The sequence below is a fragment of the Pagrus major genome, chromosome 13 (genome assembly GCF_040436345.1).
Source record: "Pagrus major chromosome 13, Pma_NU_1.0".
In the NCBI taxonomy this organism is placed as follows: Eukaryota; Metazoa; Chordata; class Actinopteri; order Spariformes; family Sparidae; genus Pagrus; species Pagrus major.
In genome coordinates, this window is record NC_133227.1 from 391,146 (window position 1) to 416,619 (window position 25,474).

The window sequence follows — 25,474 nt, forward strand, 5'->3', positions numbered from 1 at the left end:
GTACATCGTAGTACCCTATTACCCCACTCGAACACTGCGCTCCTAGGATGCAGGGTTACTTGTGGTTCAGAGTAGAGGCTCTGAGCTATTCTGCCATAGGCTTAGACCAAGACAACTTTGGTGCCAGACTGTGGTGACAGTCAATGGGAGATGCATGGAGAAACACATTTTGACCTGACATATCTACATCGTATGACTTCTGTTAAAGAAAGGCCTCCAGAAAATGAAAGAACACACTTCAGGGAGTAGGTTAACCACAGATTTCCCTCCAAATTATTTACAGGGCTGCAATATTGTGATCAAACTAGGCAAGTCCTGATTTCCGCTGTTGAGACTGCACTTACACCGTGAACAGCAGCGTGAGCACACAAATTTAAGGAACAGAGGAACGTGTCGATAACAAAATCAGTCGCTCTGAAGTGTGTTTTTCATTTTCTGGAGACATTTCTTCATCTGAAGTCATACGATGTAGCTATGTTAGGTTGAAGTGTGTTTCTCCATGCATCTCCCATTGACTTCAATACAACCAACACGACAGTCCGGCCCCAAAGCAAGATTTGGTGACATAATGACCCTTGCTTCTTTTTTAAGTTCCTTGGCTTAGGCTGCCGGTGGGACTTCCCATGATGCACTAAGCTCCTCTCTCTTCCTTTCTAGCCGTACACATTTCATGTCTCATTAATGCATGCTACTAAGTTGGATTCGTGGTTAGCCCTGCTGCTGTGGTCCTGCGTGACTCAAATTATCATCACCAGCATCGTCATTATTATTATCTCTCGCTCTCTCAACCCAACCGGTCGAGGCAGATGGCCGCCAACCATCGAGTCTGGTTCTGCTTGAGGTTTCTGCCTATTAAAAGGCAGTTTTTTCTCGCCACTGTCACTAGGTGCTTGCTCATACGGGAAATGTTTGGGTCTCTGTAAGTAGATTAATCAAAGAGAATGCTCCAATTGTAAAGTTTCAGGAGCTAACTTCTGTTGTGAATTGCTGCTCTTCAAATAAAGATTGATCAATTGATTAAACTGTAAATTTATAGTTTACCCATCATACGCCTCTCTGTGCAGATACACAATGAGTCCAGTCTCTCTCACTTTAAGTTGTCCTGGAGAACAGCAATCAAACAAGGGCTTATATGCATTATGGCTGAATTCCTTTTTATTCAAGGCTTCATAAACATCGCCTCCTTTGTGTTCCTGGCTGCTCCTTGTTGACCTCCTGTCTTGGGGGGATTATGGAAGAATCAGCAGCAGCTTTCTGGCTCTGATGCATCCGCTCCTGAATCCTCTCCAGCACCTCCTGCATCCTCCTCAGCTACAGAGATAACAGAATTGGTGATTACCTCATTAACTGAGTAACTTAATGAGCGAGGCAGAAAGAGAGACATACCTCTTCGTCTTTCTCAAAGATGAGTCTTTCCCTCTCCGTGTCAACAGTGGCCAGCGGCAGAGGAAAATCTGCGTCGCTCACATCTCGACACTTCTCAAGCAAACTAAAACGCATATTCACACCAACATGCATTCAAGAAGAACATAGTCTGTGTGAGCATCTGTCTCAGTAAGACTGTTAGAGGTTAAGTGTGTTCAATCAATCAATCAAACCACATCCTGCCTCCACCCACCTGCGTTTCCTCTCCTGCACCCCCATGCGTGTCATGTTCTGGATGCACTCGGCCCTGTAGTTTTCATAGTGCGTCTCCTGGGTCACATCCTTGAGGTCCTGCATGTGTGTCCTCACCAGCATGTTCCTCAGCAGCAGGAAGTCAGAGTGAGCCGGGTCCTCCACTGACCAATGCAATGACAAAGTGAACCAAAACTACACATAAACCTTTACATATACCACCCAAGTGAAACATTCCACAAAGCTTTTGTAAAAACAAAGTGAAATTATGATAAAAATGGTTTGTGTGTGCTACCTTCTACCACACCCCAGGGATAGGCGCGACCCCTGCACTTGCGCCCTTTACTCTCCACCTGAACATTACTCCCAATTACTGCAAGCGGGATGCTGTCCTGCAGAGTGAAGAAAAAACAATAACAATGTCAGTCTTAATGCGGACGAGGCAGCAAAATTCACCAGTGAGAAAAGAATAAGTCAAAAGATGCACCTTGAGTATCTGGTCCTGCGTTTTAAAGTCCTCATCCTCATCTGAATCACACTCAGGAAACTGGTAGATGTTAATCCCAAACTGCTTGATCTCCTCTCTAATCTGGAATGCATCAACAAACATTGAAGCAACAATGTTTGAGAGAACCAGACAGAGAGAGAGAGTGGTGTGTGTGTGTGTGTGTGTGTGTGTTCATGATCTCATACCTTCTCTTTCTTTCTGCGGATCTCATCATGTGTCATGCTGTCAGCTTTGGCCACTATGGGAACTATGTTGACTTTTTCATGCAGGGCCTTCATAAACCCCACATCCAGAGGTCGAAGACTGACGGGAGAGTAACACAAACGCATGTGTGTGTGTGAGCACAGACATACAGACAGGCTGGACAGGGAGTGTTGCACTAGTTTAGCTTAAAGTGCAGTATTTGCGCGTTGTCGGTCATACCCATGGCCAAACGGAGAGATGAAGTAGAGGCAGCAGTGGACTCTGTTGTCCTGGATGTTCCTTCTGTTCAACCCACTCTCATCTCTGAAGTACTGTTCAAACTGCTGGTCGATGTAGTCTTCTATTACCTTCCAGCTATTGCAAACACATAAAATCTGAGTGAAAAAACAACCCTGATGGAGAACTGACAATTTATAACATGAGCTATTTCAAAATAAAAGCGTATTCCTTGGAGCCTGTCTATGCTCCAAAATTGTCTGGGTCAAGCTGGTTTGAGTTTGCAGGTGCATGTTGATGACCTCACCATTCTGTGTTGTTGATGGCGTCTCCGAACCCTGGTGTGTCTATGATGGTGAGTCTTAATTTGATTCCTTTCTCCTCAATGCTAATTGTGTGTTTGATGATGTCCACTGTTTGATCGATCCGTTCTGCAGACACATACATGTGTAAGTAACTAAATCTACACAGGCACCAAGTTAGCAGTGTGTACAAACATGTTCAAGAGCACACACACACTTCAAGGCCGGAAAGTAGTACCAACTTCACATTTTGCACAAAGACCACATATCTACATAGCTTGTTTACAGCTGCTTTCCTACGTCATTTCCATCGACCACATATATAAAATAATAACGCTTATCTCACCTTGTGCATTAGGAACCTTCCTGTCTTTGTAGAGGTCAGTGAGGAACAAACTGTTGATTAGTGTTGATTTACCGAGGCCAGACTCACCTACAGAAAGAAACAGAGGCAACCCTGATTCTTGAAGATGCACAAGTAAAATATCACATTTGACAGTGAAACTACATTACTCCTTATAATTATTTAACACATATAGTCGCAAAACATTTGCATAAAAACAAGATTTTTTAAAAAAGAAGTCTACCAGACATACAGGAGGACTCACCTGCCACCATGAGCGTAAATGTGAAACCTTTCTTCACTGTCTTTCTATGAACCTGGTTGGGCAATGTGGCAAAACCCACATACTCCTTGTCCTGATCCTGCAGACAGTAAACACAAATATCACAGTAAATACTGGGATATTATTGTATTTTTTTTCTCTTCCAATACAATTACACCATCGCCACTGCTCCATTCATCATAGAACGTCATCATAGAACAACAAAAGCACATGGAAACAAACCTCTGGAGAGTCATAGGGGTCAGAGCGTCCCCAAGGGCTGTGTGGACGTGAGGCTGGGCTGGGCGGACAGTCCAGAGACACTTGAGAGACGAGTTGTCTCCTCAGTGGCAAGGGCTGAAACTCTGTATCCGGTCTAACACGATGTGCTCTTGGAGGGGCTGTCGGAGAGTCAGCAGGGTGGCAGGGGATGGGACGGGGCAGGGGGGGAGTCCCGGGAAGGCTCGGGAGTCTCCCGTTGGGTGCTGTTCCTTCTGCCTCATGGTTGACTGGTGCCTGGTGGCCTGGCATCTGATGCTGTTCGCCAGGCTGAGAGACAGGAGGCAGATCCCTCATGGCAAAAGGAAACTGAGTGTCCTCCTGGTCTTCAATGGACAGACTGGAAAACTACGACAGGAGGCAGCAAAGTTTTATATGGTTTATCAAAAGTCTAACAAATATAACTCACTTTTAATCAAATCTAAAAAGGAAATAATGTGTCTTTGCTGTTTACCGATCTGCTTGGTAAACTGATAAGATAAATATTTGAAGATTTGACCTGAAATGCAGTACAATGAACTTTCAGGCTTGCAGTCAGGTGAGACAAGGGAGAGAAATTGGCAAGCGAGGCAATTGCAAACCCTGCAGTGGCAACACAATATTGCTGCAGTTTGTACATTACTACTTAATATGATGTGGAGTCTAAACTGAGGGACAGACAGAAAGCCAACAAGCGCAGGAAAACCTAAAATGGGCAGTTAAAGGTGGGGTGAGCAATTCAGGAGAAAAAATAGTTGATCGTTCCCAGGTCAGACATGGGAATGAGACTAAACAATAAACAATAGTGGCTCGGATCAAGCCACAAACCCAAAGTATTGGTATTTCTCAAACTGGGAATGAGACTCAACAATCAACTATTTTTCTCAAGAATCGCTCACCCCACCTTTAACAAGGGAAAACCATTAGGCATGGTCTCTTCCTTTATGAGCCGTTACAAAGGATTATTATTCCACGCAGGGCACTAAGAAGTCAAGATGTTGGCAATTCCACTTTAATTTCATTCCTTTTCCCCTCAGCAACAGTACGAGTATGAGACTGTTAGAGATATCATATATTTAATCCATGAAAGAATAATTATACTGGACCTCAAATATAAATTGTTGACATGACACTATGATAACACTACAGGTGGCCGCTCAGTCAGGGCCATGCTCTCTGAGCACATGACACGATGAGTCTTCTTTGTCTTTTGTTGTAGTGGCTGACTACACCCTTTCTTCACTGATTAGTCCTGACCTGTGATCTCATTATACATTACAGAGGTCTTCATCCATCTGTCCAGGCAGGGTAGGGACACAAACATCAGACAGTCTGCAGTAGGTGGGTAGTAAAAACTAGGGTCACACTAGATATACTAACTAGACTGAAGTCATAGCTTTTATCAGTCAACAGCCGAGCTTTACAGGAGACACACATCTCTCCGGACTCACTTTGTCCTGTTGACCCGGTCTAAAGACAGCAGAACAACACAGCCCACACAGTGCTGCTGGCTTGATCAGGGTTCATCTGGCGTCCCGCTACCTGTCAGCTCTCATTACCCACAAAGCTTTGCAGCAGGCTTAACCCAGCTTCTAATGCTCTGACAGGGTGGGGGGGGGTTAGAGACTTAACTCTTAAACACACACACACACACTTACAAACACAAGATATAAACACTATCATTAAACACTAGTCTACAAACATGTCTTACCTCTTTTTCTGAGAAAGCTGCAGTTTTTTGAGCAGAGACGAAGAAAATGTAAATATGGGAGAAAATGTACAGTTTGTAAAAGAAAAAAAGTCAATATAAATGCAGAAAGACTTGTTGAATAAGCTGAATGATGAGAACAGAAAATGATGGCGCTATTATATTATAATACTTTATGGTATTATTGGTCCTTGAGTAAGTAGCTTTACGATCAGCCTCCTGATGTCAGTAAACACAACTTTAAAATATAAAGCAGTAAGTTAAAACTAGATTAAAAAGTAGAAGATGGTCGTCTATATCACACATATGTACAGAGGTCTAACAATAGTGAAGTAACAGAAATACAGTAAGGTGCAAAAATGTCGTTAAAATGACAATAAGTACCATACATAAATAAACCACTGCAGGAATCTTATAGACTGATACATTATTAATAGCAGAAACTAGTATTTAAAGATATCCCTGATGCAACCTAGGTGTGTTTAAGTGCTGTAGTCAGTGGTAAACACGTACCTGTACAGTCTTTTTTACTGCTGCGGAACCTGACGGGAGACGACATGTGCTGCATAATACCACCGGCTCCTCCAACTGTCCTCGGACCAGAGGCAGAAAATGGGTTAACTCTCTCACTCTTCTAGTTGGTGATGCCAAGAGCGAACTACACACGAGCTAATAAAAGTTGACGAGGCATATGCTCTGTGTGTGTGTGTGTGTGTGTGTGTGTGTGTGTGTGTGTGTGTCTGGGTACAGTCCGCTCAGTCTTGTCGCTCTGACTTGGATTTAAGTAGAAGACGGTGCAGCAGAGTGGAGCCACACAGGCTGATATTCCCCTTTATTAGCTAGCTAATTAACAAGCTAGCTCAGTGATGTGACTTAGTGCAGGATGCAAACAGTAGCAGCCACTACTGCCAAAAGTAGCAATAATTATTATTATATCATTATATATAGAGCAAAATCAATATTAATCCATTTTACATGATTTTGTGAACATTAGCGCATACCAAACTTAAGCTAATTTGTGCCGCTCATGTAGCTAGCTAATGTCAGCCATGTTCCTGAATGTCTCGCCTGGAAAACAGCTCCCATAGAAAAGCTCAGGGAAGCTGCTCCTTAACTCTAACCGAGGTATGAGGGTTAACCACTACTACTATACCACTATACTAAATTTAAAAAAAATAATAAATCTTACGTTTCTGTCTCTTGAAGTGTTGCCCGACATAGCCATGGAGTAATATGCAAAGTCCAGCGGTGACAGATACAACAATGAGGCTCACAGCAAAACACTAAAATCCACTTTTGCTGGGTATTTTTTCAAAAAGTAAAAACAAGCCAGCTGCTAAATGCTAGTGTGTGTGCATAACACGTTGTAACCTTGGTAAGGTCATGTTCGTAGCACTGTGTAACCTTGGTAACGTGTAGGTGTAACAGTTTGTAACCTTGGTAACGTAAAGTTCGTAGCAACGACAAAAAAGACTAATGGCAGGACCCGAACATTAGAGCCTTTGTATTTAGCCACATTTAATTTTATTTTTCTCGCCAAATTCAGGTGTAAACATGAGTATTTGCTCCATACTGACCACAGAGATGGATGATTTATATGGGGAGGATGAAGCCATGAGTTTTAAAGTTGTAATTTAGTTAGCTAGCTAGCTAGCATTCTCATATATTTATTTAACCTTGTAGCTTGGGATACCAATCTAGGTTAGCTTAAACATCCTTTCATTTTTACAGCACCAGGAAAATGTCTTGAACTTTTTTGTATGTCTTTAATGATGGAAAATAATGCTAGAATAGACACATATAACTCAAATCAAACTTTTGAATTTAGGTTTTTTTTTACATATTGAGTAAGGAGATGTTAGCTTAAGATATGTGACTTTGAGAATAGCTACCTGAGTGGCACAAATGGCTAACTTAATTTACTACCCAGAGCCACCTGTCAAGCCTACATAAGGTAAGTGTTTGATAGCTGGTTCATACATAGGTTTTCTGTAAAGTGTTCTGGTTGTCTATAAGATTTCCCAATTAAAAAAAGTGCATTAATTTGGCTCTTATGCAGCATGCAATCAGGAATGTAGCTGGTAACTAAAGTTATCAAATTAATGTGGAGAGTAAAAAGTACAATATTTGCATCCAAAATCTCGTGGAGTGGATGTATAAAGTAGCAGAAAATGGAAATACTCAAGTAAAGTACAAGTACCTCAAAATTGTACTTAAGTACAGTACTTGAGTGAATGTACACTCTCTGTGTTAAATTACAAAGAACTACCTTAGAAAATGGCTGCATTTGATTAGGAGTAAATTCACAATGGTCAGTGATTAAAATTAAAATTTTGTCACATGAATTTGTATTTCTCTTTATTAAGTTAGTTCATATTACAGTTGTAGTTTTATATGTTCACAGCTCAGCGAGTGGTCTTAAAAACTTCAAAAGAAAATATGCAGTACAAGGCATTCGGATAAATAATTGCCCCATGCAATGTAGCTTTAAGTGTAAAGTGCTTTGTGTTTCACAGCTTCTGGAGAAAGATGACACTAGGACCCAACCGATCAACTGGCTGGACAATTTTAGCTTATCACAGATATACTAATATCATCATAGATGTAGATCGATAAGTAAGAAGAAAGATATGTTTAAGGTCATTTCGAAACGGTGTCACTGTTACATAGTCTGTCCACCAGAGAGCACTAACAAATTTGAAAGAATTTAAGGAATCAGGTAAAGAATGGGGAACAGCTAAATGCAGTCGGGCTCTAATTTAAACCACTTAAATACTGTTTCACAGAGTAATATGAGGCAAATGTTACGTGCTATGCAATTGTTATCAAGCTGCATACAAATCTTCTGCGTGTTTTTCCACGCAAAAAGTTAGATATCATTGTGTGGTGATTGTTTTTCCTCTCCTCCTTTTTCCTTTACGTACAGAGTTCTGACTCTCACTTCTCTCCACATTGTTTGAGAAAGGCACACATGTCTTCAGTATGTGTTTTTATTGCTTAAGCTGGGCTTTGTAGATGTGTCCTATCTTGGACACTGAATTGAGTAGTCAGAGAAAAGAGCTGTTCTCTGTATGTGAGTCCCACAGCACTCTGCATGTCCTTCTGGTTCTGTTGGGCCGGCCTAGCAACGAGTCATTGACCTGTAGTGGTTGTGAGGCCTCCTGCTGGGTTTCGGGCTGTCCTGAGGGGTTATTGTGTTCATATGTTTCAGACTCATTCTTGTCTGAGTCTGCACTCTCAGACACACAAAACGTCCGGCTCTTGTCTTTTGAGTGGTCGTTGCACTCTTTGCTCAGGTGGTGGCGCTCAGTTCTCATGTCATCGGTGTCATGCGTGTGTTGCTGTCTGTCTGAATGGCTTTCAGGTTTGCTATTTTGGTCTTGGCGCTGCGTGAGGTGATGAGGCTCTACGTGGTTATTGTCACTGTCTGAACGTTGCTTGGTGTCGGGTCTGTGTCTTAGTGGCTCTGAACAATGGGTTTGTTCGTGAGAATCTAAGTCCTCTTTGTGAAAGTGGTTTTGGTGTTCGTGATTCTGCCAGAAGGCCCTGCGGAGCTGCTCTAACTCAGAGAGCAGAGGCAGACCGATTTCCAGATGCATCAGCAGGTTTTCCAGCCACTCCTCCAGCTTTGAAAAGGAAGGACTGAAAGAGTGAAAGACAAAGAGGTTTAAGGGCCTTTCAAACTCCACTGCAGTAGTGACTAAATATTTAGTCGGCTATTTGGCACTAGATTTGTTTAGTTTGTTTGTGTAATGCATTTCTTAATATATTATTCACTGTATGGGCAGCACACAGCCTCGAGAGCCCTGCATGAAAGCTGGATGTGTGCTTACATCAGTTATTATGATAAAGTAGACTTTGTACACCGGTTGTTTAAATTTTAAATAATGGTGGCGTTGCCTACGGTTATTCTGTTACTGAAAATGAACTAAATAATTAACAAATACACCAGATGTAATTTATCATATATAGCGCATAGTTCTGCAGTTGTCAGTTTTGTGTAACCATACCGTTTATCAGCGTCCATGTCACAGCAGAGGACAGCCAGCGGCAGGAAGGCCGATGGGCACTGTGGATGGTGGTGCTGCTGCAGGAAACCGGCTACATTTAACCCAAAGTCATTCGCCCGGGGAAGGTAGTCAGGGTCGGCACTCACTCTACCTATTATCTAAAGAGAGATATAGAGAAATACTCAGCTTTAAGATGGATGAATTAACAAAAAGTATGAATAATACAGGTTATTTTCTTTGACCTTTACACAACATTTATACAAAAATGTATTTGATTCTTCCGTCAACACTTAATTGCAATCAAGTGCTTCATATTTTTAGGATTATTTTAATCTGCTGAGATGTTCTTACCTCACATATCATGATACCAAAGGAAAAGATGTCCACCCGTTCGTCATAGCTTTTCCCTGAGAGGTGCAGAGGAAACGTTAGAAAATGTGAACGACATCTTTACTGTCCTGTACTGACCCATTCTGAAGGTGATTCAGAGATTAGCCATCTGCTGCTATAACTGATAGCCAAGAACTTCGTGCACTCACCATGGATCATCTCAGGGGCCATCCAGTAGGGGTTTCCCACCACGGTGTACCGCTTTCTCCGGTCAGGCCTGCGGAGCTCTGACAGTGTCCCCTTAGCAGGCCGTTCCAGAGAGGATGTTTTGCCTTGATTCCTCTCCTCCCTCACCAGCCGGGCTAGTCCAAAATCTGCCACCACCACAGACTGGTTCTAAACAAGAGAAGGAAAGAGAGAGAGGAATGCTATGAACATTTAATGAGGAGTTATGCTTGAGGATTTATGTTGGTTATGTGTGGTAGAGTGTGTTTATCAAAATACCAATCACATTTCCCTTAAACCTAATGGATTCTTTGGCTGCCTTGAAATCAATTACGCATGCGTCAAGGAAAAGCTAACATTAAATTAAAACCATGAAGTCACAACAGTTTGATGATTAGCTTTTAGTTTCAGTTTGACAATTCAAACACATAATAGAAACAAGAATACATGAATACAGATGCTGGCAATAGCTGGGAAATGGTCTCGTTGATGTAGACTTGCGAAATTTGAATGCTTTCAACAACCTAAGCAAACAAAATTTAGATGTAGATTTCATTTTTAAGAAGAAAAACATTCACATTCAAGGTCAAATCAGGTTGATCCAGATAGATTTCACAATCACTTTTTAGCCAGATGACTGCGTTTTCTACATTGGTCTTTGCTAGTTATCTTAAAAACAGGTAAAAGATTTGATAGCCTTAAAACAAATCAGATTATTTTAACTACTTGGAATTGGACTCCAGAAAACCTAACTACAGTGAAGATATCTGGTGTTTGTGTGCTGTGTTAGGAAACCGTTTACTTACCTCTCTGACCAGGCAGTTGTGTGAGTTTAGATCTCGGTGGATAACGTTCATGGAGTGTAGATAGGCCTTAGAGGGAGAGAGATTATAAACATTAGGGGAAGTTGGTACAGGTAAAGATTTTTTTTATTTTCTATTATCTTTTAATATTAGATTTTTGACCAGAAAGACTTACCATTCCAGCCGCAATGTCTTTGGCATAACCTACTCTTATACTCCAGGCAAAATCCTTTTCCTACAACAACAAGATTGTGACCATATCTGAGTAATCTTGCAAGTACTCTTGATAGCACTGGTGTAGAAACATAAAAATCTATTTAAACTTACCATTTTTGTGATGGTCTCTCGGAGAGATCCTCCCTGGATGAATTCAGAGATGAAGTGTATTCGTTTGTCTTTATAAAACAGTCCTATGAACTTTAAAACATTGGGATGGTCCAGACAGCGCATCACCTTAACCTGTTCGAGTTGAGACAAAATGTAGAACAAATGCCTCATGTCATTTAGCAACATGAAAATAGCTCATAGGTATGGTAGTCACTTAAAAACCCTCTTGATGCTGTAAAATGGGTATAAACGTTGCGAAGGAACATTCCTGATTAAATCCAGTTTAGGTACCAACTTCGTGAAGAGCACTCATCTTCCTGAACTTACCCCCCTGAGATTTAATATGTACTATGTCTTGACATTTTAATGGGGAAATGTTACATAATATATCTCTAAGTCATGAGCCTTTTTCAGATGGCCACTTACCTCCTTTAAGAAAGTCTTCTGTGTCTCTTCATCAAACCTTATCAACTCTTTCATCACCATCACCTCCCCAGTCTCCTGATGTGTCACCTGTGTTAACAGCAACAGATTAATCACAATGCCGCTTAAAATCAATGAACTGACAACAAAGTCAGCCATAAATGAAAGAAACAAAGTGAAAGTGAGCAAAAAATTAACTGCGGTACCTTGACAGCCTGTCCAAAGAAACCCTTTCCTAGCACTTCCCCATGGATGAGGTCTGAAGGTCTGAAGATGCGATGGGTCCGATCTCCAGAATCCACACGAAGAGACTCTGAGCGAACCATTTCTCTCCTTTGAGTTAAAAGTGACAGTGCTCCAGGGGACAGAGGGCACTTATCTATACTACAGCTGCGCCTGAGGAAGAAGAGAAAAACTTAGATGAGGAGAGAGAGGGGACTAATTAATCAAAGTTATCTGAGAGTCAGCACTTACAGAATATTTCTGGATCGCATTCCCAGGGTTCCTTGTTGCTGAGGCGGTGACAGGCTCATCCTGATTGGTTCGCCTGTCTCCTCCTCTGGACTTGGCTCTTCCTCCAGACTTGGGAGTTTGTGGGTTGAAGCAAGCTTCTTGTGGACACAGGGGTCAGTACAGCTGATGTCGTCCTGGGGATTGTTTGAGCGAAGGGGGTCATTAGGAGACTGCGGATTGTGTTCAATGGTCAGCTGCAGCGGCCTGCTTGTGTCCTGGATCACAAAGTTTATCTAGAAGAAAGGATATGACATTGAAATTTGGTGACGATTCATTTTCCTGTCTTATTTGTATTGTATGTTGTTTATGTGGATGCCAGGAGGTGTATCTACATCTTATTTAGTTGTGATTTTATTGAAGGATTTGGTAGCTTGAGGCCTACCTCGTCTGCAGAAATGTTGTGAACAGGGATGCCGTTGACCTCCAGTACTCGGTCACCAGTGTGTATAGAGGGGAGCAGGTCAGGACTGAGGACAGCTGAGTCTAACCTGAGGGAGAATTACAGTGAGTGGAAGGCTGCAGTCAAGAAGGGGTAAGACAGGGGTGATCAGATTTGGAGTTTATTTGGCTAATGAAATACAAAATTTACACTTGTGTTAAATTCAGAGACTCACCCCGTGACAGTGACAAGAGGGCCTTTCTCTTGACAGACGTCAGTGGCTACAGTAAGGCCTCGTCGGCCACCTGCACGTGGAGGGAAAGACACCAGCGCCACCATGTGGGAACTCTTGGTGAGTGGAGAAGGTGACCCCACAGTGGATACTGGACCCTGACTGAAACAGTGCCCACTGAGTTGACACATCAAGAGACAGAAGAAAGGACACTGATCAGAATCAAAAACCTATTTAATCAAAAATTATTCTTTTGTTATTTTCAGCTTGAAACTTACCAGTAGAGTTTTGAGCGTTCGACGAGCGTGTAGGTGTCTCCGTCCCCAATGAACATTTCACAGCTCATACAAGTGAAGCATTCAGGGTGGTACTTCTGCTCTCCAGCAACCTGTTTATACAAAACACAATGCAGAGGCCAAGGGAATAATATTGGTTTTGACTAGATGATATTTTGTGGGTTCAGACTTTAGCGGTCGCTCTGAATTACATCTTTCTGTGCATTCCTGCATCAAGGCCTTGTAGTGTCAGGATGTTTTCAGAGGATATCCTCTGGCATGAGAGTTGAAAGAAGCATTTAGTTTCGTGCCAGTAGGAAACCAAGAGGCAGGAAGGCTTTGAATGTATGAATGACTATTATTATATAATGCCCTTTTTTGGTATTTGTATTGCCACTAGTCAGTTTGAACAAATGGTGACGGCTTTGAATGATCAATAAAGCAGCTATTTTTAAACTATCACACCATCTATCAATCAATTTCTTGCTGGCTGAGTTCAGAATGTTTTGGAGTGAGTGAGCACGGAAACAGAAAAGGAGGATTATCTGCTGAGGTGACTTTGGCTCAGGAATGTTTGTTGGGTCTGTTTGTTAATTGCGACGTTGTGACTCATTATAATGAAACAATAGTCAGTGTTACGTGGCCAGCAGGGGCAGAGGGTTTGTTTTCTTTCTCCCTCTCTTCTCTGTCTCTCCCTCCCCTAGTTTTGCTTCAGGTGCTGACAAGGTGACGAGCTGTGCCTGAGAGGCCATGAAGCCACCACCCCCTGTTACAGTAATTTCTGGGGTGGCCAATCACCTGACTGGAGGCCGAAAAAAAAGGGAGCCTGGCTGAGGAGCTCTCTCTCATTTTTCATTTGGTCCTCACATGATACACATGCTCAGGCAGACTTTGTTTTGTTTTGGATTGGTAAAGGTATGTGGTGGGAGAAAGGAGTTAGGTAAGTCGGGGTGCCCTGTTCACTTCTTCACGTAGTAAACTCTGTCTAGAAACACTAGGTTAGCGGTGGATGGATCCCACTTGTGTATCGTTTTGAAAGTTGTTTTGAACTCCTTTTTTTAGAGAAGACAGAGGTTTTTGTGTTGTGAATAAGAAATAGTATAGGCCTTGTTTTGTTTTGTTGATTTCATTGCTTTGGCACTCCACCTCCCTCCTTTCCTCCCCCACATATTGTAAACCACGTTGTGAGTTAAGTTCCCCCTCATTCAAACATTTTTTCCTTTAACCGTTAAACGTTGTCTTGTCTAAATCCTTGGTTTGTCGTGTTGTCGTTCCCTGTCCCCCCCTGGACAATAAGAAGGGACATAACACAGCATAAGAAAATGAGATCAGAAGGGAAGAACTGGAAAATCAGTCTTTCCTGTCATGTAGTCTAGAAGTGCATGTACAAGTCAAAAAGTGTTTGTGAAGGAACCGTTTTACTGTGCTATTAGGTGACAGTATTTCCACAATGGGTTTGTGTTTTAATGCTTTGTGGTACAAGGCTTTGACCCCTCTTTTTTGATTTTATAGTATATTAATTATTACAAAAAACAGGCGACTATTTCATGGAAAGAATTCTGAAGTCAATTGAATTATGATATTAACCATATTATATTGCCATTATTTTAGGTATCATAGATTGTTTCCTTATTTTCAGTGATTATCATGTTACCATAATGAGTCCTGTTGCGATGGTCTCCTTGCAGCCGTGGCAGTGCTCTCCATAACGGTTCCAGTAGTGCTTCTTACAGTAGAGCTGTGCCTCTCGTTCATAGTACCAGTGAGACAGGATACAGCCACATTCACAACACCTAAAGAAAGGGAAGCAGGGTCGAGATGGCAAGAGAAGATGCAGAATTAGGTTCAGATTTAGGCTGTAAGACGAGAGATACTTCAGAGGTGTGCTCGAGCAAAGTAACGTGAGCCTAATCAGTGATGGTTAACATGAGACTTGCGAGGAAAGTCGACCTGCTGGATCGTCACACACGGGATCAGGTAGAACACTTCCAGGTCAGTTGGACCATAAAATATCATCTTTAGTTGAGGCTATCTTCTAACGCACTGTAGTAGTCTGTGTCACTGATGCACAACTCCTATCCACTTGATGTGTCTGACCCTGTGTGATACTTTTAGTCATAAGTTGAGACTGAGAAACCGAGCTGCTCCTGTTTTAGGAAAAGCAGTTATCTTCACTGCAGCGGCGGTGTTGAAATGATGCATTATAGATCTTGATCTGCTGATGTCACCGTGACTGAGAGCACATTCAAGCTGATATTGCTTCATATAAAATGACTTCTCATGTAGGGTCAATGGGTCACATGTCTTCACAAAACACTGGAACATAATGTTAGCTTCCAGTCGTCACTCCCACTCAAAGATTGCAAAAGAGAATGAAAGTGCAAATAATAAAGCAGAAGCTCCGTAAAACCCCCCGTTTCTTAAATGCAATGTTCACTTTCTGTACTTTAAAGTCCGCAACCAGATACTTTGTGTTACATCCCGGCTTAAACTGAACGTACAACAAAAACCTGCTTTCTTATCTGTCCGGCACTACAATCGGAGTGGGAGTTGACTTCCTGGAAAGAGTACAGCTCCATGTTTCCCCTCAACTGTAAATGCCATGCTGCTCTTACAATAGGGAATGAAAAGGTTGACTTACTATTAAAAATGAAGTAGTTGGGGAGGGGAAGACTCAACTAATGACAGTATGTCACTGTGATCAGTCATTTGAGTTTATTAAAAGCTTTTCTCGATTGCTTTAGGAAAATAGTTATTTGTTTCAGCAGTGCAGTCTTAAATCTTCTAATTCAGGTTCAAGTGGTAACGGGCATCATCCTACATGTACATTTTTAGTGCTTGGTATTTTTGGTCATCTTACAGTCATTGCTGTGGGGGTTTTTGAAATGTGCTTGTCAGAGATTGCATCGGTGTGACAACTATGCTGATAGTTATAAACTTTAGGTTTACTGCAGCTCATATTTAGTCATTTACTTTATTTACACAGTAAAATGAGATGATTAAAAAACAATAACAGGTGTGTAAGGAGAGGTCAAGAAGCCATCAGGCTTATGCGATAAAATAATACAAAGAAAAATAAAAAATATATATCAACATGTATAGGAAAACATTAGACTTCATTAATTAAATGTGATGACAGATTAATTTTAAAAATGTGTAAAGATGGCGAGCTCTTAACAACATGCCTTTAAGTATGACTTGACTAAGTACTAGTACAAACACATACTACTGTATGTTGCTGGGGCATTATGGGATGTGCTGCAAGAGATCTATAAGTCCTGCGTTACCATTTGTTAATGAGGAAATAATTAAGTAATAAAACCAACAAACAGCTGCAGGTTTATTTTAGACCTCCTTTCTTTGTTATTGTGCTGCTGGCAAAGGATGTGGAACCAACTCAACATCTGCACTTCCACCTGAACATCTGGTTGGGAGAAACCCCTGGAACCAGCCCAGACTTACATCCGGAGAATACATCCTCTTTCCTACTGCTCCTACCGTCTCCTCACATTTCCCCAACTGAAAGTATTCCCCTCATCTGGCTCGTGCTGCATCTTAGCCATTTATAAATATCCTCTCTGTCCTGAGATCTGTTCCTGTGCTACAATAAGTGGAGCTGTGGACACACCAGCACTTGCTATACATAAAACAAACATGTTATGATGTCAGGACGTTAACCTGGGTCAAATGTCAAGAATCTGGTGACGTATTCTCCTGCCATGGTTTCCTCTCTGTTTGGTCTGTGTCAGCCTGCTGGATTTCCTTTAAACAACAGCACTTCTTCAAAGGAAACATTTATTTTTGATCTAATTATACTGTACTTGGTGTTGCAGGGGTATTGTCTCACTGGTGGTTGTTCTGTATAAATGTTTTGATATAGACCTGAGCAAGAGTAATTGTTGATGAGGTAAAACAGTTGAGCATCCCAAAAACAAACAAAAAAAAAAATCTTGGATTGGAGGTATGGATCGTAGTGTAGGCTGCTTGGAAATATTGCGAGGCTATAACTTTAACTGTTATTGTTATGGTTTCATATTTTACTCATTCACACACTCATAGTCGCTGTGATAGAAAGAATTGCTGAAGTATCTGTTTGACGCGGCTGTACTGTTTGAGGAAGTATTGCAGACATTGACTACAGTTTCTCTTTCACTCACTTTAGTTCACTTTTCTATAGACATACACATTTTACTAATTATAACAGCTGCTCTTACCGTCCTTTCATTCCTCTCCGAAACCTCTGGTCCCGTCGTGACATTGTGCCCCCTCAGTTCACAATCCAGCCAGTTAAGAAAGAAGCTTCTTAGCTGCATGCGTTCATGAGCAGAGCCTATATGTAATCTGCTATGACTGTTAGCAGGCGTTGTCGTTTTTTCTCTCTCTCTCTCTCTCCCTCCATGCACTCGGAGGCTTCCTGTGCATGAGTTCCCTCTCTAATGTGCAGAGAAGCTGTGTGAGAAAAAACTGACCCATGGACACCAGCTGGCCAGTCTCCCTCTGCCGGCTGCCGAGAAACAGACCAATCCCAGTATAGAAGTTCTGCTCCACCGTCCCTCTCCTGTTACTTTTAGTATGTCAACCTCTGCGAGATACAGTTACACTCATCTGCAGAGTCCACACAGTGTTGGAGAGTTAATCTCACAGAGTCTAAAATGTGGAGTGAGTTAAGATACATGTGTTTTTCTCAGAAGTGGTGTGAGAGAGTTTTGAACAGAGCTCAGTTGCCATCAGCACAGGCATAATCTCTTTATGAATGCCCCAATTACTGCACTGTCCTGACCCTGCTGTAAAGCCCTCTATTCATCACAGACAGCAAACAAAGAGGGAGAATTCAGTTTGGGCAGAGGAATGGGAAACAGCTCAGAGTTAGGAGAAGAAAAGTATGAAGTTTAGATACGCTTAGAGTGCCACTCACTATATGTTACTTTTTGTTTCAAAGTACATTTTCTACAATTTATCGGGCCACTAGGTTTATAGCTTTAGACTTTACTTTGTAATAGTGGTGTGCCGTGTCCGCTGATGCATTTTATCACTGCAGAGTGCAGGTCCTGCAAACTGAAAGACAGAAACAGGTGTGTTTTTATGCGTGTGGAGGAGGTGCTTCTATAATCAACATGACAAAGTGATAAAACTAAGTCATTTGTCAGATGGGATTAAATTAAATTTGACTTGATAGTCATTGCACAGAGTAAGTAGGCGACAAAATGCAGTTAAGCTTCCAACCAGAAGTGCAAAAAAAAAAGCAGCGTATTAACATTTGTATAGAGATATATAAATAACTGAGGGGTGTATATGAATACACTCAGATAAGTACAGTATGATCAGTATGACGAGAGTGAAATGAATGCAGGAAGATGGATGCAGTCTGTGCAGCAGTTACAGCAGGCTGTGAAAACTTGGAATATACTGTGTGTGTGTTTGGGTCACAGTGAGGATCAATTCAGTTCCTCTTCTCTATGTCTTCTTTAGTTGAGTTCTCATCCTTGTAGTTTTGTTTGTGCTCGTTATCTTTAAGACTTGCACCTCTACTGCTCTGCACATTATCATATTATATATTCATAAGCATACTTTTTTTAAACTATGCTGCATAATACATTGTAGTGTGTACTTGGTCAGGATTTGCGTACTCTCGATATGAGTCACCATGAAGGCAAAGGTGCTCTGACTGTTTTAGACTGCCCAGACAGGAGTTTGTTGTTTCCTTTTTCTCATTTCTGCCTAACCTGTGGTTAAGAAAGCCACAAGAGATTAACACATAAAAACCAAGATCTGACTCCGAATGCGTAGCTTCCTTCTCTTGCCTTGTGCCAAAAGACCCACAGACTCACAGTTTCACAGTTTGTGCATGTTCAATAAGTCAATTATTCAATCCCCTTTAAAATACAAATAACCTGACCCACACATGTCATTGGTCCTTTCTTTATTTCAGAGAGCGTTGTCTGAAAGTGTACAAAAGTGCATCGTTGCCTTCGTAGGCCACATAAAGAACACAGATGTTAAAAACACATGTTGAGCTACACGATAGAGACACAGGCGTTAGCTCAGATGCAAGATGAGACTCAGTTACACTTTATATTCAAATGACATCACAGACTACATTGTGATTCAGCACACATTCAAGGACAATATAGAGAACAAAGCTCTTTATCATAGTAGTACAAAAGTTTAAAAACCGTTAAAACTCACACAAAATAACTCAAATATTTAATACTGTATGAATGCACTTGAGACTGAGGATAAATAGATAAAGCACTTAGCTTGTTCTGCTTTTTGTCAGCATAATTTAAAAAGACTAGCAAACGTGAACAATTTCCCAACAGTGTCAAAAGAGGTACATAAAAAACACAGTAATCAATAATCCTCAGATGTCTTTTAAAAGCACTATTATGTTATTACCTCACAGTTAGTTTAAATGTTTCCTCAACAGCGAATGTAAAAGCCAAATCTTAGCCACACCATAATATAAAATATGCATGTTAACCAAAAGTTTACATTCAAACCAATTAGTGTCATGTAGCTATAAAACAGCGCCTGTAATGTTGTGATCGCAGCGTTTAGTGTGTTAACAGCTGAGGACCTTCAGCCACCATTTGTTGATACTGCTGAGGCCAGAGCGCAGTCAAAATGAACACAGACCGCCTCTTCAAAGATCAGATAATGATCAGTCAAAACAGAAGTCAATTCCTCCAAAATAGCAGCTGTCTATTTCTTTGTCTGTACACATCGCTGGACAGATGATCCAAGTGTTTGCACTGATGTCAAAGCTAAAAACAGTGAATGAATACAACACTACACTCTGCAGACCAAAGAAAACTCCAGTCAAACTGGATGTGGCCTTGGAGATTTAAAAAAAACAAAAAAACGTTGTGTCAGCATGCAGACAGGTCTGAAGGAGCTGCCCTGAGGGTGTCCTTGGTATCAATCTTCACCCAGAGGATTCATGGTGATACTTTCACAGGAACACAAATGATGTAACAAAAACAAAAAAGAGTATTATAGTACAGCTTAAAGGGGCTCTGTGTAACAATTGGTAGCAATTAACATGTATTCATCACTTTTTTATTGGCCATATGTGAGTGAATTGTAACACGAGGTGAAAAAAATGAGACCTTCCCAGTCTTTCTTGGTTGCCGACAGTCCAAAGGATGTTACTTTATGCACGTTTCTTGAGTGCCTCGTCTCAGAGAGCAACAGTAGCAAGTGTTAGTTTAAAAGTGGAGTCTGCTAACATTAATTAATGATCGGCCTCCAGCACAACACAGAAGATCCACAGAGCCCCTTTAAGAAGAAATGTTGATCCTTTATTTCAGTGGTTCTCAGCCTGGTAGTCAGGATCCCAGTGTGTCACAAGGGGATTCATCAGGTGAACAAATGCTATTAGAACAAATGTATCCCCATACAGGCTGAATATTTTTAATTCTTTCAAGTCAAATCAGTAAATTATCCATAAAACAACTAGACAAGGATACATTTCACCACAGCAGCCTGCAGCAGAGTCTTTGCCTTGTTCTAAGGAATCATCACTAGCAGGCTGAGAACCATTGCTCTTTTTTAAAGAGACACTTGTATAAAATCTTACAAAATGAAAGTGTAACATGTGGAATGTGTTGAAGCTTTAGCTTCTATGGCAGGTTTGACATAGACATTTAGACATTTACATTCTGGGATCATGCAATAGCACCACTGTTGTTTGAATGAGGTCACTTCCTGTCTGATGGTCTCTCACTTCCTCCTTCGGCCACAGTATTTGCCCTGACAGCCAACGCCTAAGTGCCAGAGCAGAGGCAATTATTATTCACTTGACATACAATAAAGCTAACTTTTCAAAACGTGTCATTTTGTTTCATTTACCACACAGTCACATGGTTCCTCTTTTTGTGCTCGTGAGACTGTGTGACAATTCTTAAAAATGCCAATTCTATGAAAAGTGTTTTTGAGAAGAAGTTGGTAAATTACGTAACATTTCCATTGTGGCTTTTCTTCAAATAGAAGAAACAAGACTTTGTGGAGCTTTTTATTATTTATAGAGTGCAACCTGGGAAGTGTGCCGATATGCTAGCTGTTTGTCATTCATTCAACTCATTAAAAGTTACAACACTTGAAATCAGAAAATCCCATGATTAAGAGCTCTGGAATGGAAATTTTAAGTTGACTTGACTGGATTTCCCAAACACCAGGAAGGGGTTTACAGTGTAGAGATATGGCTTACTGTAAAGTTATATATTGTGTGTGATTGTTTACCTCTGTAGCCTCCAGCTCCCAGTATGGCCTGCAAGGCTGCATATTTGGCTGCCTTCTGTGCTTTGGCTAAATGACATGAAAATAAAAAGGAAAGTTAATATGCAGATATATACAGGCTCAGAGAATACAAAGCAATAGAAATTATAAAAACATTTGCAACTTTTTACAAAACAAACTAAAAATTATCATTCCGTGTTTGTATAGTATATTGATGTATTATGCTGGATATATGTGTGTTAAGAAAATGAAAGTAATTAGAGCATGCTTATGCCAGAGGACAGTGTGTTTCCTTACATTTTTGTCCAGCCCCTGCATATCCTAGAGAACAATAACAGGAAAGACAGTCATAATAAACAACAGATAATCTTTACAATGGTCTCATTTACCCAATTTGTTATCTCAGCTATGACATGAGTGAAAATATGCCAAAACAAATATTCACTCGGCAAGGCCTGACAATCAGGATAAAAGCTTTTTTTCCGTTTCCTACTTTGTTTTCATGTAACAATGTGTGCTGATCCCTTTTTGGGTAGCTATTTATAAGGTGTATCACTGTTTCGAATTTATTGCTCAGCATTTAAAATCTTTAAAACAAGAGTATGCCGAGTGTCAAAAAGAGGAGGAAGTTAGTGTGTTCAAATGCATGTCTCACCTGTGCCAACTCCACCAAAGCCAGTACCAACACCCCCTGCTGGAACAATGGACACATTACAGCATCACTGTGACAACGCACTTCTCTGATCAGACTGAACCCACCAGCAGGCAGGAGAGGTATTTACTGTGAAGTGGTCTGAATTTTGTGAATGCATTTGTTTTTCAATTCTCAAAATGTAAAACTGCAAAAAGTTTATACTCTATACATTTTTGTTCTGTTTTCTATCAGTGCTCGATTAAAACTGACCTGGTAAGCCACCAGCTCCACCTCCTACTCCCTGGCCTGTTCCTGCAGCACCTCCTGCTCCTCCTGTTCCTCCCGCTGCACTACCTGGACAGGTGAGTGTACATGTGAGAAATCAGTCTAGCATTTAAAATCCTCAGCAGTTGCAAAGACAACACCTGGCTCTTATATATGGGGTTGTGTGTACAGTATGTACTCTGCCACACCTAATGTAACTCATCAGTTAGTAATCTTCCATTCTAAACATGAATCTCACCTGGGCCTCCAATGATACCTCCTGTTCCTGCACCAGGAAGCACTCCTACTCCACCACCTGATGAACATAGGTGTGGTTGAAGTAAATTAGACAAACTACACAAAAATGGCCAGTAACATAATGGATTAGTATCTCAGTAAGTTAATTGTCTAAATACAGAGTAAACGGGAAAACAAAAGAAAAAAATGAATGAACAAAAATATGGAGACTGGTTTACAGTCCAGTTTTACTATGAGGGATATGCTTCAAGTTCAGTGTATTTTGTCATATAAACTTCATACATTATAATATAGAAATGTCCGAATGGTTTTATTTTGGTGTTAATCAAAGTATTAGATGTCATTTCCTACAAGACACTGGCCTTTACTTTTGAAGCCAATGCTGAATTTCTGGGAAAGATAGTAAATTCTAAACAATATGGATGAAATTCAGTTTATGAATGAAGACCTGTCTGTATAGCGATGCAGTTTTTGCCTTGCAGTGTCAGTAAAGCTCTCAGCTGCACTGACAATCATCAGACTTTATGGCTATAAATAGGACACAAGAGGAGGCGCTTTGATAGGGTGCTACTTATTGCTGACCAGACCTTATGACTCACTTCTGTTTGCTGTCCAGCATACACCTGTGTGTGACGTAATGTTGTATACATCCAGTCAGCAACTCCATCAATTGGACTTTTTCAGCATCGTGTGGTCATAATACACAGTAATTTGATGGTCTACTGTGTAATCTGTAAAGCACTGGTGGCAACATGTGCTTGAAATACCACCAGTAGCCAATATCCAGTGACAATATGTACTTGCATCACTAATGATCAGAACCTTTTAATAAAATGTGTGTCAGTAGAGAATTTTACCTGGTCTATAGCCAGTTCCACCCAACGACGAGCCATAACCTGATTTAGGAGGTTTCCTGCTCCCAAGTGCTTGGCCACCAGGTCCATATCCACCTGCACCACCAGGTCTAAAGCCCCCTGGCCCAGTACCAGCACCTCCTGGGCCATAGCCACCAGTTCCAGCACCTCCTGGGCCATAGCTTCCAGGTCCAGCACCTCCTGGGCCAAAACCACCAGTTCCAGCACCTCCTGGGCCAAAACCACCAGTTCCAGCACCTCCTGGGCCATAGCCACCAGGTCCAGCACCTCCTGGGCCATAACCACCAGTTCCAGCACCACCTGGGCCAAAACCACCAGTTCCAGCACCACCTGGGCCAAAACCACCAGTTCCAGCACCGCCTGGGCCATAACCACCAGGTCCAGCACCAGCTCCAGCTCCACCAGGACCACCTGTGCCTCCTCCTAATACTCCTGCGGGGCAACAAATACAAATATATAAGATACGTATATACCAATAAAAACACATTTATCATCGCAAATTCTAATCCGAACCTTACCTGATCCATACCTGGTTCCTCCGTAACCTGAAAGAAAGGGATGAGAAAAAGAATAGTCAAACAGTGCTCTGCTATTTACTTTTCTTATAAAATCAAATAGGTGTCTCCATCAGTGCAATTGATATTTGTATCACCTGCCTTATAGTTTTGCCTGTATGATCAGCACTTACCAGATTTATACGGTTTTCTTTTTCCTATTCCTTGGCCTCCTGGCCTGACACCACCTGTTCCTGTTCCAGCACTACCTGGTCCGAAACCTGTTCCTGTGCCAGCACCACCTGGTCCGAAGCCTCCTGTTCCTGTTCCGGCACCACCTGGTCCGAAACCTGTTCCTGTGCCAGCGCCACCTGGTCCGAAGCCTCCTGTTCCTGTTCCGGCACCACCTGGTCCGAAACCTGTTCCTGTGCCAGCGCCACCTGGTCCGAAGCCTCCTGTTCCTGTACCGGCACCACCTGGTCCGAAACCTGTTCCTGTACCAGCGCCACCTGGTCCGAAGCCTCCTGTTCCTGTGCCGGCACCACCTGGTCCGAAACCTGTTCCTGTGCCAGCACCACCTGGTCCGAAGCCACCTGTTCCTGTGCCGGCACCACCTGGTCCGAAACCTGTTCCTGTGCCAGCACCACCTGGTCCAACACCCCAAGGCCCATATCTGCCAGGTCCAGTACCTGTTCCACCAGGTCCAACCCCTGCATCGAGAACACAACATTGTTTTTAAATAACCTTTATCTGGTTTTATGCTGACACATTTTGCTCTACCATTGGGTTTTATACCTCCTGCTAAAAAGTTGTCATTTGGAGTTTTTTTCACACGTATGCAGCTGCTTCGGAGAAGTACCATGCCAAACATAAAGACAAACAACCTGTACATTTCAGAGGGGTTAAAGTAATAGATTTAAGTAATTTCTCACCTTGCCCATAGCCAGCTCCACCCAGTGAGGATGATCCATAGCCTGTCAGAAGAGTTAACAGCTTGAATTGTCATAAAACATAATAATTATTAAATATTGTTGCTAGTGTTAAAATACATGACCATTATACCTGATTTTGGTGGCTTTCTTTTCCCCAGTCCTTGACCTCCAGCAGGTCTGTAGCTGCCGGGTCCTGTGCCAGCACCACCTGGTCCGAAGCCACCTGTTCCTGTGCCAGCACCACCTGGTCCGAAGCCACCTGCTCCTGTGCCAACACCACCTGGTCCGAAACCACCTGTTCCTGTGCCAGCACCACCGGGTCCGAAGCCAGCTGCTCCTGTGCCAGCACCACCGGGTCCGAAACCACCTGCTCCTGTGCCAGCACCACCTGGTCCTGTGCCAGCACCACCTGGTCCGAAGCCACCTGGTCCTGTGCCAGCACCACCTGGTCCAAATCCGCCGGTTCCTGTGCCAGCACCACCTGGTCCGAAACCTCCTGGCCTGGTTCCGGCACCACCCAGTCCTGCCCCTGCAGTGCTGGGCCCATATCCACCTGGTCCAGTCCCATAGCCACCAGGTCCTACCCCAGTACCACCAGCTCCGACTCCATACCCTAAAAACAGATCGATCGATTCAGTTTCAGTTTTCTGTGTAGATCCTTGTATCTATATGGTTACTTTGTATATCGGTCATTTCTTATCCTACTTTTTGATGGTTTTCCGGTACCCAGTCCAAGACCTGTGCCAACTCTTGAACCTGTTTAACAGAACATATAAAATAAACACTTAACCACTATTTAAATTACATGCTATTAAAATGAGATGTGTTTTTTTCATCAAAATTA

General features: G+C 42.0%; 2 protein-coding genes across 4 annotated transcripts; both read right to left on the reverse strand.

Moving 5' to 3' along the window:
* Positions 1-513: 513 nt before the first annotated feature.
* LOC141006970 (septin-5-like) lies at positions 514-6,197 on the reverse strand. Of its 3 annotated transcripts, XM_073479287.1 has the most exons (13): positions 5,932-6,197; positions 5,422-5,438; positions 3,696-4,079; positions 3,456-3,552; positions 3,194-3,280; positions 2,853-2,976; positions 2,549-2,683; positions 2,311-2,428; positions 2,105-2,206; positions 1,913-2,009; positions 1,619-1,781; positions 1,387-1,489; positions 514-1,311 (listed from the first exon to the last, which is right to left on the reverse strand). In XM_073479287.1, exons 1-13 carry the CDS (start codon positions 5,984-5,986, stop codon positions 1,168-1,170), a joined length of 1,626 nt encoding a protein of 541 aa, XP_073335388.1. In that variant the 5' UTR covers positions 5,987-6,197; the 3' UTR covers positions 514-1,167. The 3 variants fall into 3 exon arrangements, with proteins under 3 accessions (XP_073335388.1, XP_073335386.1, XP_073335387.1); XM_073479285.1 differs by lacking the exon at positions 5,422-5,438; XM_073479286.1 differs by lacking the exons at positions 5,422-5,438; positions 5,932-6,197 and adding an exon at positions 5,162-5,242.
* A 1,562-nt stretch (positions 6,198-7,759) lies between these two features.
* Positions 7,760-17,281, reverse strand: LOC141007770 (LIM domain kinase 1-like). The gene is made up of 15 exons (XM_073480175.1): positions 17,150-17,281; positions 14,590-14,728; positions 12,939-13,048; positions 12,664-12,837; positions 12,432-12,537; positions 12,011-12,282; positions 11,743-11,932; positions 11,540-11,626; positions 11,114-11,245; positions 10,962-11,021; positions 10,790-10,855; positions 9,968-10,154; positions 9,780-9,835; positions 9,429-9,586; positions 7,760-9,060 (listed from the first exon to the last, which is right to left on the reverse strand). The coding sequence occupies exons 1-15, from the start codon at positions 17,191-17,193 to the stop codon at positions 8,466-8,468; spliced, it is 2,376 nt and encodes a 791-aa protein (XP_073336276.1). The 5' UTR covers positions 17,194-17,281; the 3' UTR covers positions 7,760-8,465.
* Positions 17,282-25,474: the final 8,193 nt, after the last annotated feature.

Excerpts from the sequence above, each read along its gene's own strand:
- LOC141006970 (XM_073479287.1), bottom strand. The coding sequence starts at position 5,986 with ATGCAGCACATGTCGTCTCCCGTCAGGTTCCGCAGCAGTAAAAAAGAC. Across the intron at positions 2,684-2,852 it reads GCCATCAACAACACAGAATG|CTGGAAGGTAATAGAAGACT; the intron begins GTGAGGTCATCA and ends TGTTTGCAATAG. Across the intron at positions 2,429-2,548 it reads ATCTCTCCGTTTGGCCATGG|TCTTCGACCTCTGGATGTGG; the intron begins GTATGACCGACA and ends CTCTCCCGTCAG.
- LOC141007770 (XM_073480175.1), bottom strand. The coding sequence starts at position 17,193 with ATGTCACGACGGGACCAGAGGTTTCGGAGAGGAATGAAAGGACG. Across the intron at positions 11,022-11,113 it reads GAGAGACCATCACAAAAATG|GAAAAGGATTTTGCCTGGAG; the intron begins GTAAGTTTAAAT and ends TTGTTGTTGTAG. Across the intron at positions 9,836-9,967 it reads GGCCCCTGAGATGATCCATG|GGAAAAGCTATGACGAACGG; the intron begins GTGAGTGCACGA and ends TGCACCTCTCAG.